At 38.2% G+C, this 14,402-nt stretch overlaps 1 protein-coding gene across 1 annotated transcript; it reads right to left on the reverse strand.

The window, feature by feature from the left end:
* Positions 1–10,283: 10,283 nt before the first annotated feature.
* On the reverse strand, positions 10,284–12,733 carry LOC141287021 (serine/threonine-protein kinase pim-2-like). Its single transcript, XM_073819150.1, has 7 exons — positions 12,397–12,733; positions 11,979–12,191; positions 11,632–11,777; positions 11,075–11,453; positions 10,788–10,964; positions 10,549–10,641; positions 10,284–10,333 (listed from the first exon to the last, which is right to left on the reverse strand). The coding sequence occupies exons 1-7, from the start codon at positions 12,731–12,733 to the stop codon at positions 10,284–10,286; spliced, it is 1,395 nt and encodes a 464-aa protein (XP_073675251.1).
* Between the last annotated feature and the right edge of the window lie 1,669 nt (positions 12,734–14,402).

The following is a 14,402-nucleotide window of genomic DNA, read 5'->3' on the forward strand; positions in this document are numbered from 1 at the left end:
TCAAATTGTAACATTTTGGTTTCGCCAAATAATTGTTTATAACAATCTTTAAGCTTGTGATCATATTTCACTATTCCTATTTCTTCTTTATTCTTTTTATATTCTTATTATATTATATTATATTATTGTACTTTTATTGAACACATTGGTGGCTTAACAATGGGTTTAATAGATGACTTTACATGTTATATTGTGACAAAGTGGCTTGAAGTCAGCGTGAGATTTTTTTTGGTTATTTGTTTGATTTCTTTCTTTTTTGCTTTGTTTTGTGTTGTTTGTTTTCTTTGTTTGTACCAAGGAACAGTGTGGTTTCCATTGTTGTCTATATGGTTAACTCTGTTAAGGTGAAGGGAAGTTTGAGTGTAGTGAGTATTGGGTTTCTTTTTCTTTACACTGGTAGTGACATTTGCTTTGTGCTGTGATGGAGTGTATAATTTGCACAGAGTATATTCAATTGGGAAACCCTGTGTTCTATAGTGTGTTTTGTTTTGGTTGTTTCTGTGGTTTCTTTGTCACTTATATGGTATGACTAATAAATGTTATATTTGCAATGAAACAAACTGTAGTTGTTGCCCATCTTACAGCTCATCCATTATTGGTTGGGTTACAAATGGCGTAGTCGGCAGGGTGATTTGATGTTGGGCAACATTGCAGTATTTAATGTTGACTTTGCTTTGATTTTTTTTTTTTTTTTACTGATAGCCACCATTTTGTGTAGGTGTGTAAAAGGTATTTGTACAAGTAAACGGCAACCAAGCATCATCTGTGTTGTTGAATAAATCTATTCAATTCTCTGAGGCACCCATCAGTATGTCTCCAATAAGCACACTCCACAATTTACTATACATCTCCTCACAAAGCAATGCATACAAACATATCACAGAAACTTCTTATGTTTGGCACATGGTGTTTAGCATGTTACCACAAAGAGGAAGGCCAAAGATTTGATTTCCTTTTTATAGTACACAGACTCCTGGGATTTGTAGTCCAACTTATTTGTAGTCCTCAAACCTACTATCACTACCTCTACCATATTACATTATATTATAATAAATATATTATTTTCTTAAGTTTTATTTTTAAAAGTAAGATGAAGTTTACTTTTTCTGATGGGCAGAATAGATTATGCTGATCTGAATAAATCGTGTTCATTTGCCTATAGGCTATGGGTTGGGTATGATAGCCTTTTTTAGTCCTTATAAGCAGTCTTTATACAGGTCCAAAATCCTATTAGACATGCTAGAATGCCCTGTTGAAAAGAAAAGCATATGCTGGTTAGGTAGGTTTTGATACTGGTATGCTGATTTAGTCCTTTGCTGGTTTATGCTGGTCCTTGATGCTAGCATGACATACAGTTCTTTACAGTCGCTAGCAACTATTCTTAATGCATGTCACTTTTTCATTACACTGTAAAAAGTGAACAGTTGGATCAACTTAAAAAAAACACCTAAAAAATAAGTTGATTGAACTAAGATTATTTAAGTGTGACTGACCTAGGAAAATTAAGTTAATAAAATGTAATAAATTAAGTTGAAAGAACTTAATTTATTAACTTAATTTTCCTAGGTCAATCACACTTAAATAATCTTAGTTCAATCAACTTAATTTTTTTAGGTGTTACCAATTAAAGTAATTTTTTCAAGTCAATTCAACTGCATTCTTAATTTAATTCTACTTAAATTGAATTTCTCATTAAACCTGAATGTATTAATTTTCCCCAACCATATTACTTAATTACCTGCAAATAAAACATTTCAAACTTCATTTTTTTCCTGAAAATGCAATAAAGTTGTCACCAAAGACTCAAATTGCTTTAGAAAAAAATTATTAACTTTCACTCATTTGCAAAACAAAGATTCTCTTTAATTCTCTTAAACTTAAAACAATCCATTGTACTGTTTACTTACAGCCTTTTTGCAATGTACTTTGTCTTTGCACTGCATCAAACACTTTATGCCCAAAACTGAGCCAATAATATATGAATAAAAAATAAAAACTGATCATTGAACTGAGGCAAAAAAAGTTATACAATACCAGTCAAAAGTTTTTGAACAGTGAGATTTTTAATGTTTTTTTTTTTAAAGAAGTCTCTTCTCTTCTCATATTTCAAGTTTGGGAGGAGCACTTTCAGAAAGGAGCATGTTCAGTAATAAACCCAATTAACAAGATAAGAAGTATATATACACGGTACACAGCAACTACGCTTAGGTAGGTGGTACCTGTCAAAGTAATATTCACATGGATACCAGGACCCAAGGTTTCCCAGCAGAACATTGTCCAAAGCATCACACTGCCTTCCCCTGCTTGACTTTTTTTTTCCCAAAGTGCATCCTGGTGCCATATGTTTCCCAAGTAAGCGATGCACATGTACCCGGCCATCCACGGGATGTAAAAGGAAATGTGATTCATCAGGCCAGACCACCTTCTTCCATTGCTCTGTGATCCAACTCTGATTCTTACTTGCCCACCATGGACTTGTCACTCCTTAAAACTGTGAGTGGCTATGATGATCTGATGCTGAGGATTCTGCTGATCCGTCTTCATCAGCAGTGTTTGAGCAGCTTTTCCGGGTCACAAAACATTCGTTAAAAATAATTGCTCCGATGCTAGACGATTGGTACCTGGGCTCCTGATTGATACCTGGGCTCCAGACATGGCTCCAGAAGGAAACACGATGCATTAAGATACGGGGGGTTAAAACTTTTTGAATTTGAAGATCAAGGTAAATTGTACTTAATTTGTCTTCCGGGAAACATGCAAGTATCTTCTGTTGCTAACGAAAGGCAGTACTAAATGGAAAAAAAATGATATTTCAGCAAAAGAAGAAAAATGTGGACATCTTCATTTTGTTCAAAAGTTTACACCCCCCGGCTCTTAATGCATCGTGTCTCCTTCTGGAGCATCAGTGAGTGTTTGAACCTTATTTAATAGTTGTGTTTGAGTCCCTCAGTTGTCCTGAGTGTGAAAATATGGATCTCAGAATCATACAGTCACTGCTGGAAAGGGTTCAAATATGCAAAAGATGCTGGAAAATGAAGAATCTGCAGGACCTGAAGGATTTTTTCTGAAGAACAGTGCTCAGTTTAACTGTTCAGAACAAACAAGAGACTCGTGAACAACCATTACAAAACAAAAAAACAATCGTAGATCATCCAGGTAACCACACACAGTAATAAAAGCTAATGTTTCTCAAACTTTTGCAGAGGGTTATTTTAATAATTTCAGCTATTATTTTGTATTGTGGACTATATGTAAACATCTTTGATGCAAAATATCTTACTCAGGACAGTACTAAATAAAAAATAACATGCATTTTGTATGATCTCTCTTATTTTGTTAAAATTATTCACATTTTCACAGATTCTACAAGGGATTCCCAAACTTTCGCATACCACTGTACATTTGAATCAATTAAAAACATACTTCTTAAAGGGGTCATCTGGTGCAAAGCTAACTTTTACATGTTCTTTGAACATTAATGTGTGTTGGTAGTTTGTGTACACAACCACCCTACAATGATAAAAATCCACCCAGTGGTAGATTTTTAATCTTCAAAAGTAATATTCCCTTTTTAAAATCGGTTCATTCTTAGCTTCTTGTCGTTGTGACGAAACACATTTGATTGACATTAGCGTCTTACCTTAGACCCGCCCTCACTGAGCTGAAACAGTCCCAATACAAATGCCATTATGTGACTCAGGTGCAGAGGAAGAATCTAATTGAGCGATTGAGGTGTTCTGTTGTTGGATGTAATAATGAACATAGCAGTCGTCATTTACTACCGACATCTGAGCCCCTGAAGACGCAGAGGTTTAACGTTACTTTCGTTTTTAAATGGAAAGCACCAATCCCGATCTACATATACATCTATCTTCATGCAAATCGTTCCTGATGCAGCTTCTCCCACAGCAAAACCCACAGCAAAATTGAGTATAAGGGTTTTTTTATGCATCTTTGCAAATAGCCTTTTGTAATAATGTGCTTGTTGGCAAGTTTCGCCGAAAAACGCAGCTAAATGCAGCTAAAGTAAACATAATCCCAGAGAGGGGCGGGGCGAGCAGAGCTCGATGGCATTTAAAGGGGCCATGTCTTAAAATGAGCTGAAATTTTGCAGAGCTGATTTTGACAAGGTAAAAAGGTGTTTTTTTTTTTAACTATTATTGAGAATTTTTAACCAAAGTATATTAGAGACTTTTCATTAAGACCCTAAAGAATCATATGAACTTGTGGCAAATGGGCATCCGATGACCCCTTGATGATGACCCCTGACGACAGTCAGTTTGGGTGAAAAGCTTGTTATGTGCTAGTGGTATGGAAGAATGACTTGATTTAAGACTTGTATGAAGCGTTTTGGCACTTTTAGGGCATTTTAAACATTAAATTAACTTGTGTGCCAAACTTAAAGCTGGTTAGGAAAATTTGTGAAGAGTACACTCTAAAAAGTGAATTTGGGTGTAAGTTGGATTACTATAACTATTTGAGTCTATTTAACTTGACCTTCTGCTTTCCAAATTGTAACATAGAATTGTACATTCTTTCAACTTTCACGTGTAGAGATTTTTCTCAACTTCACATCTAATTAAATATTTCAGTTTCAACCAACGTAAAATTTCCCTTTAAGGACCCCGCATCAGACGTTTTTTTTGTGACGTCATGACGCACTTGCTGCTCTGAAATTTCTGATCGACTGCCATTTGCATTTTCTCCCCGGACTCGGATGAAAGGTAGGTTGAAAATCAGTTTTAATCAATATGCTCGATAATGCACCGTTTAAACGTGGGGTTCAGTTGTTTGTTTAGTAAATTGATGTCGTTTGTGAACATGAATGACGAAATCGTAATTAAATGTTTGAATTTGAACGACCACACGTTTGCCATAGCCATCAGGTCAGCACGTTACGTTAATACGTTTTACATACAATACGCTGTATTTATTTGTTTCATTTTGTATAAATGTATTCAATGTAGACCTTAGGAGTCTGTAAAATAATTTAAAAGTAGATATCTCTTTTACCGTGTAACGCTATCAAAGTACGGCGTGAGAAATTTGAAATGCTGTGGGTGGGAAGTGCGCGGGGAGAGCGGGCTGAGGGCTCCAGGCTGAGGCGATTAAATGCGGCAATCGCCTCAGGAAGCCTCGAGTATTGTTCATATGCATAATCTTTTTATATATTAATGGTACATTTGTATTGAATTTGGGAATCGCCTCAGCCTCGAGTATTGTTCATATGCATTATCTGTATATATCTGAATGGAATCGCCTCAGCAGCATCGAGTTGTTCAGTCCCGTTCTCCCCGCTCACGGCATTTCAAATATCTCGCGCTGTACTTTGATAATGGTACACGGTAAAACATATATGTTTGTGTGTGTTCTTAAAATTTGGCTATCTTTGTGTTTTGTTTCATCCTGGTAAAATAAGTAGTTTTTTAATATTTGTATTTATTTTTTGTTAAAAATGAGATTAAGTAAAATCAGCAGCCACTTTACTTTGATTACTTGACTTATAGCAAACCATTTTTGACTAACAAATTGTACATTTTTCTGCCCGTAGGACCTAACCCGTTCCAAAGCAGTTTGACAACTGAGGACACTTTACAATACATGGTAAGTAAAATTAAAATCTGCTATAACTGTTAATAGACAATAAGAATTGCCAAAGTTGGAGTATAAAGCTAATTTATGATTTGTTGATGCATGTATTATTATTAGACTAAATCATAAATGCAACCACTGACTGATTCATTCTGATTCATTTCTTAGCTGCAAATCTGGGCATTCATTAATACAAATTATTTTATATTTTATATTTTCTTGTTCCTTGCTATCACAAAAAGCAGATAATTCAGATTTAGCAAAATATGAAAAATATCAATTGCTTTATTACAGACTGAAAATATACACATGAGAAGAGTGTGTGTCCTGAAGGCCCCCTATTCTTTGGAGAAAATCCCGAGGATCCTGAAAGTGTCACGTATCTGGTCGATCCTGTCATCATGAACTCTTGCACCACACTTCTTGGACTTCATTCCCCATAAGCCACTGCACCAATCACTGCACACACCTGCTCCTCGTTTCCCACTGCACTGATTGCTGCACACATCTGTTTCACAATGAGTACGTTTACATGGACAACAATATTCCGATTTTAATGCGATTAAGACAATACTCTGATTAAGAAACAACCATGTAAACTGAAATTTTTGGTTAATTTAATCCGACTAAAGTCATAATCGAAGTAAACACAAATCGAATTAAGACAGGTGGAGTATTCCTATTTTAGTCGCATTATGGAAGACATGTACACACCTTAATCACACTATTACCTTTGTGTTGGACTTTTCGCCACATTTTGCGACAGGATACACACTAATGCTGCGTTCTAGGCAGGTTTTTGAGCTCGTAAATCACGTCTTCAAACCACGACTCAGGACTTTAGCATTCCAGGCAAGTCACGCCAAGCATTTATAATTTCTATATTATTAATAATTTGACTGCAACGTTATATTGTCCTAAACTCTATTTTCCCACCGTGTGCCACTTGCATAAACACCGCACCCCTAGAGGCTTTATTGTTGTTTCGCGGGTTATGTCACGTCAGAACTCGGAACTGGGAGTGCGTCGATCTAGTACGAGTTCACGGGTGGGAATTCACGGGTTTGACTGCCTTTCCAGTGCACTTTCACAGGTAGAAGTTATGGAAAAACACGGGTAACGTGTTGCCTGGAACGCTGCATAACGTTCTCAGTTGGTCGCACATGCATAGGCTATGCATTGGTTTCATTTTTATTTATTTATTTTTTTGCTACAACATGGGATTAATCAATGCTCATTGCTGATAAATAGTTTGTCTGTTATCATAATTTATAGTTTTATGAAAACGTATTTAACATTCAACCCGTTCTTTTTCATTAGTATTATTTGTGATTTTAATTTTGTGAACGGGATTTCCGCTATTGGAATGTCTTAGGATGCTTTTCACTTTTACTTTCGAATTCATGATCTTGGTTTTGCTTACATATATAGGCTACACCTATCAATTTTAAGATTGAAACAAATTCTTAAAAGATGGATTTGTTATTTAAACAGCATAACAACAATAAAATAAAACTAGCTTATATAGCATTTATTAACAAAAACTAATAAGACGAGGAATGGACTCCATCGCATGCTGTGTTATATGCTGACTAAACAATTTATTACAGGGCGCGCAAACACTGTGCAATCAAATTAATTAATAAAAAATATAAATGAAAGCCTCCAAAGCGTAATGTGAGGTAAACGGCAAAGATAACAGGGTTTTCAAAATGAAAACAAACAAAAAAGTAAAACTAAACTGGCTTTCGGTGACTGTGCTTGCGTGTGTTTTTTTTTTTTTTTCGTCCTAAAAACTGACTGGCTCTGAAACGCTCGCTGTATGGAGCAGACGCTTTGGAGCAGCACAGCATGCACTCGCACAAATGCGACCACGGCAAATTTTAACTCACACATTCTAAAATATTTGTTGCATATGTCCAGTGCCACTTCAAGCTTTTTGTAAAATTAAAACCGAAACATCCAAAAGTTTATAAGGAAGATGAACTGATAGTGTCGCGTGTGGACCTAATGATGTGTGTCATTAATCGATCTATGTACTATAACATGTAAAACGGGAACATGAAAGGAATATTCTAAAAGCAACTCATGTAAACAGCTTAATCATATTATTGTCTTATTCAGAATAAGGTCATTAATTAGATTACTGGTGTCCATGTAAACGTAGTCATTGACTCTCATGCATTTAAGCCACTGACACACACACTTCCGGGCGAAGTCTTATTGTTCCATCTGGTCTTTATTTCCGAGCGTTTCTTTCCGTGTTTGTTTTCCCTGTGTTTGATTCCTGGACTCCTCCCCGTGTTTTGATTCTCGCTGCCAGCCCCGACCTTCTGCCTGTGTTTGACTACTCTTTGGATTATCCTCGTTGTTGTTGTTTGCCGGTGATTGACCCTGTCTGTCTGCCACGCCTTCTAAATAAGCCTGCATTTGGATCCGAACGTCTGTCTCCCGACTCCCAAGTGTTACAGAAAGAGTACCTTGTGAGTTGAGTTTCAGCATATTCCATTTTGATCATTTTTTTAGAACAAAACCAATACTATATTCTTGCAATACTAGACCCATGAAAATTATTACTTTATTAATTTATTATTATCTTTCCATTTTAATGTAAGAATAGGTGCAGCAATTTTAAATTTGAGTGTAGACTTGTGAAGACTGTGTCAGGTATCTCTAGTTATTTTAGCTGTGCAAAAGTTTGACATAAGGTAACTCCACACTATGCTCATTTATGCAGTGATGCCAAATGACGTGTTTTGCTATTGTCGGGGTAGATCAATCTGCCCTAAACTCAGAGATCGGATATCCGACTTCGTTCCAGACCATTTCCATGCAGGAGGTGGAGAAAAAAAATCCTAATTTCGTGTTGCATGGAACGCAGCATAACTAAATGTGTTAACTAACATACTAAAGCACATGTAAAATATTGATTATAATAATAACTGTAATGTGATATTCCAGTCAATAATTAAAATTATTTGATATTACAATTAAAGTTAATATATTTAAATCTTTAACATTACAAATGTGTAATTACAAATATATTTAAATACATAAACAAGTTAAAGTGTACTGCCGTACATATCCACAAGCATTTATGTAACTGTTTACTCTAAGATGTTACTTACCTGCTATTACTTACCTGGTGAGTTTATTGTTCAAAGAATAAGCATAATAGGTATTACTTCCAGATGATCATGTTTTCACATAACAACAACAGATTTTTGTGTATTTTCACAATTGCATAGTATTTTTATTGTGGCACACAGAAGTAATGCATTTACGGAGGATTCACAGTGGTGACAGGAAACACTGTTGCATCTGTGACAGAGTCCTCTCAGACCAGAGCGGCTTTAGCAGGAACCTCTGGGACCAAGAGGTTGAGAGAGGGGCTCTGGGACTGAAGCAGCCTTGGACACCAGCTCTGGCTGAGGCTACGACCGCAAACACTGGGGCGGCCTTGACTGGAACTTCTTTGGTGTTCTTTCCCATCATGAGAGGAATCTTTGTGGTAGACATGACGGGAATCAGTGTGACCCGGTCGATCATGTCAGAATCCTCTGGGAAGTTTTGTAACTTGAGCTGTCAGGACACAGAGCTCTAGAGCCGTAGCAGGTTCTGAGATTGCAGCAGCAGGAACCTTCAGGCCAGGACCTTCAGCTCTGGGACCAGGGTGGATTTAAAAAGGTAGGCCTCTGACCTCACTGACCTCAGCAGGTCCTGGAGCAGCAGCATTTAGGGCAGCATTCACATTGATTTCTTGAGCTGCCCTCATTTTTTTGGGACCTGGTTGCCTGTGGCAGGAACCTTTGGCGCTCCAGTGTGAGGGACCTCAGGGACCAGCGAAGGGCATCTTGGAACTTTTGGATCATGACCTCTATGGAGCCTCAGCAGTTTTTTGCCGCAGCAGTGACAGGATCCTTTATCATGGCCTTCACAGGAATTTCCTCATCAAGGGTGAATCTGTGTCCATGACTGATACCCCTGATTCATCCGTTACACGGGTGCCTGGACGCCAGTGGTAGGAACCTCTGTGGTGGCAGTGAGAGGAACTTGTGGAGCAGGCTTGACAGGGAGCTCTGGGATGCTCTGGGTGACCCCATTACTAATAATATGATTGGATGGTGCAATACTTAACTAAAACTAAACTATTTACCAACTCGCATCCCTAGGTGAGTAGTTCCGCAAGACGCTAAAACTACTGCCTCAAGCCAAGGCGCCAGACGCAACCAAGGCCTGCCAACCCCGCAAGACACTAAGGCTGGAGAGATGGAGCGATAACTTAACTAAAACTAAACAAACTATTTACAACTCGCATCCCTAGGCTAGTAGTTCTGCAAGACGCTAAAACTACTGCCTCAAGCCTTGGCGCCAGACGCAACCAAGGCCTGCCAACCCCGCAAGACGCTAAGGCTAGAGAGATGGAGAACTAACTAAAACTAACTATTTACAACTCGCATCCCTAGGCTAGTAGTTCCGCAAGACGCTAAAACTACTGCCTCAAGCCTTGGCGCCAGACGCAACCAAGGCCTGCCAACCCCGCAAGATGCTAAGGCTGGAGAGATGGAGAACTAACTAAAACTATTTACATTATGTACACATCCCTAGGCAAGTAGATCAGCAAGACGCTGAAACTACTGCCTCAGGCCAAGGCGCCAGACGCAACCAAGGCCTGCCAGCCCCGCAAGACGCTAAGGCTGGAGGGATGGAGGGGCCACCTCTTCACCATGACCTACAGGACCTGGAACACAATTATGGATTATACAAATTACACAAAAGTACTTCATACGTTTTAAAAATATAACGTGACATTTGTGCAGTGTATATGAATTTATTATCTGACAGCTGCAGCTGGAAGCTCACATCCATAATGTGATAAACAAACCAAGACAACAAAACGACACCAAACGAACAAATGCCAATACTTCTCTAAAATCATTTTAGCTTGTCTTAGACTTACCTTGAACCAGTCATGGGAGAGCATATCCTCCAGAGGAACTCTCTGCTCCGGGTTGCTTTTCAAACAACCGCGAATAAAACAGCAGCATTCTGTGCAGAAAAAAATGAGAGAAATGTCTAAATATTTCCTTCAACTTCACACCGTCTCTCTAAACAGAGAGAGATTCCTGCATTATCCATAAGGCCATTATTTATTAAGTCACTGTTTTCTGTGTTTTGCATGGTGAAGTTCTTACCATCTGAGAAGCCCGGCTCAGTGTAGACATCAGCGTCCATTAATTTGATGTCGCTGCTGTATGGATAACGGTTGGTCATCATGTTAAACAGCAGGACCCCCAGCGACCACACCGTTGCCTGCTTCCCGTGGTACTCGCCCTTTGTGAAGTACTCGGGAGGGCAGTAATTTGCTGTCCCTGGATGAAAGAGATTTAATTTTAGTCCTGTCTTATTAATACATGCTATAACTGGTTATTAGAGGTTAAGTCCCAAACTACAAACTACATGTTTAAGAGATCATACATACCACTGAAGAAGATGTAGGGTGAGCTTTTTAGGAGGTTCCCAACACCGAAATCAATCAATTTGACCTCCATTGTCTCAGTGTTGACCAGGAGGTTTGGCATCTTGATGTCCCGATGAAAGACCCCCCGGGAACAGCAAATGACAGCAGCCTCAATGGTCTGCCGCATGAAATGGCGCACCAGCTCTTCACTGAAGAGGTGGTCATTTTGTTCCCAAAACTCATGCATGTCCATGCAGGGCGAGGGACGCTCTAACACCATTATGTACTGGTCGGGTTCGTCCCACCAGTCCAGTACATCAATGATGTGGCGACAGCGGGGGCCTTGATTGGCCATCACTGTTAGAGCCACCTCTACAGGAACTGGACTGGGATGGTCAGGCTAGAAGAAAGACAAATTTTTTTATGATGGTCAGATGGAAGTGGTTTTTAAAATAAGGATTTAACTCAGTCAAATTGTCCACTGAAATATCTGTAGTCTGTGTTTTACATGAGTCTAAAATGTTATAAATTGCAAACAGTAAATGAGAGATGACAGAGAGAGAGCGCAGTCTACTTACAAGGCTGAGGTACGGCTCGTCTTCGTCCTTCTCTGTGAATTTCACAGCCACCTGAAGGCCGTCCTCAACGCGGGTTCCTGCAAAGACAGAGCCGCATCCTCCTTCCCCCAACTTCTCGCCGATGGCATATGTCCAGCAAATGGAGTCTGTTACAAGTTAAATAATTATAGTTATTTTATTTAAATACAAAAAAGCCAAATAGGAATTTAAAATAAAATAACAACTTAAGAAATGTTTATAGTAGTTGCAGCTGATTATTTTAAGCATACATTTTACTTTATACATGTACAAAAATTATATTGTAAGAAGTGTGTGTGATATATTTTGGGTTATGATTGTAAACTTACCCTCATTCCCCGTAATCTTGTCACAGTCCAGACGTCTCAGCAGACGTGAAGGCCTCTCATCTGCTGACGGACTGACTGGACCGCTCTGGTCTAGAGGTGGGACGTCCTCCATTTGCTGGTCCTTGGTGGTGGAGGGCACTTCAGGAGCACTAGGAGGAGCATCCTGATGATCATTGTCCACAGAACAGACAATGTCCTGTATAGACGTATGATCTAAGGAGAGCAATATCAACCAAAAGCTTGTTTTAATCACATATTGCATACTCATAGATTTTTTTTCCTTAAGGGGAAAGGTTTTTGTCACTTGAAATCTTGAAATATGAAACTATTTCAAACTATATGTTGAAACATTTATCACATGTAGTGGAAAACCTTTTTCTGAGCGGTGGTGTGTGTAAATGTTCAGCTCATTACTTACCATCAGTACAGCTCCTGGATGGGGTCCCAATAGTGCCCTGGTCCTCCTCACTCTGCTCCACCTGCTCATCCCGAGCTTTGGTGGATTTGGGGCGAGACAGACAGCAGAAGAAAGAGGCAAACCTCCTAAACCTCCTCTTTTTCTGCCTCTTCTTCTTGGTCTTCTCTCCCCCATTCTCCTGCCGGCCTCCCTCACCGATACCCACAGGCGTCTCATCAGGACGAGGATGGAGCTCCGCCGTGTGGTCGGTGGGTGTCAGTGTTGAACGGGGTTTGACCCCGTTCTCACACTCACCTCCTCTCTCCGCTTTCTCTCTACGAGATGATCGCTGTCCCATAATAACTCAATAAATCGCTATCAACAACTGCAAACCACGGTCAACACTGTTGATAACAAACTCCTAACTCGCTACAAAGCGAGCAGTGAGTTTGGAGGTTTATATAGTCCGCCGAACGTTCTAAATCCCTCTATGAGATCATTCAAGCAGAGCTACGATTCTAAATGTTTTTATTTGAAATTGCAGCACAGGATCGACTGTAGCAACACTTTTTCTTTTTTTAAAATTCAACACTAAAACGTACATTATAACAAAATTATGATTAATGATGCTGTGTGTGTAAATGTTTAAGGTATTAAAATTGTATCATTGTATCAAATTGTAACATTTTGGTTTCGCCAAATAATTGTTTATAACAATCTTTAAGCTTGTGATCATATTTCACTATTCCTATTTCTTCTTTATTCTTTTTATATTCTTATTATATTATATTATATTATATTATATTATATTATAGTAATAGGGTAGAGGTAATGATAGTAGGTTTGAGGACTACAAATAAGTTGGACTACAAATCCCAGGAGTCTTTGTACTATAAAAAGGAAATCAAATCTTTGGCCTTCCTCTTTGTGGTGACATGCTAAACACCATGTGCCAAACATAAGAAGTCTCTGTGATATGTTTGCTTTGTGAGGAGATGTATAGTAAATTGTGGAGTGCACTTATTGGAGACATACTGATGGGTGCCTCAGAGAATTAAATAGATTTATTCAACAACACAGATGATACTCCAGAAGGAAACATGATGCATTAAGATACAGGGGGTGAAAACTTTTTGAATTTGAAGATCAAGGTAAATTGTACTTAATTTGTCTTCCGGGAAACATGCAAGTATCTTCTGTTGCTAACGAAAGGCAGTACTAAATGGAAAAAAAAATTATATTTCGGCAAAAGAAGAAAAATGTGGACATCTTCATTTTGTTCAAAAGTTTACACCCCCCGGCTCTTAATGCATCGTGTTTCCTTCTGGAGCATCAGTGAATGTTTGAACCTTATTTAATAGTTGTGTTTGAGTCCCTCAGTTGTCCTGAGTGTGAAAATATGGATCTCAGAATCATACAGTCACTGCTGGAAAGGGTTCAAATATGCAAAAGATGCTGGAAAATGAAGAATCTGCAGGACCTGAAGGATTTTTTCTGAAGAACAGTGCTCAGTTTAACTGTTCAGAACAAACAAGAGACTCGTGATCTAAGGAGACTCGTGAACAACCATTACAAAACAAAAAAACAATCATAGATCATCCAGGTAACCACACACAGTAATAAAAACTAAGGTTTCTCAAACTTTTGCAGGGGGTTATTTTAATAATTTCAGCTATTATTTTGTATTGTGGACTATATGTAAACATCTTTGATGTAAAATATCTTACTCGGGACAGTACTAAATAAAAAATGCATTTTGCATGATCCCTCTTATTTTGTTAAAATTATTCACATTTTCACAGATTCTACAAGGGATTTCCAAACTTTCGCATACCACTGTATATAGAATGTAAATCTTTGGATTAGTGTAGTTTTCCTTTTAACATTTTAATATATGTAATACAGATAGCATAGCTGTAAACTTATTTCACATAACTGACATTTACATATATTCCACAAGAGAAAATAGTTGAATTTATAACAAAAAATATTCTATTCAAAAGTTTGCTTGATTATTAATTTACCTT

The sequence above is a fragment of the Garra rufa genome, chromosome 15 (assembly GCF_049309525.1).
Source record: "Garra rufa chromosome 15, GarRuf1.0, whole genome shotgun sequence".
NCBI lineage: Eukaryota > Metazoa > Chordata > Actinopteri > Cypriniformes > Cyprinidae > Garra > Garra rufa.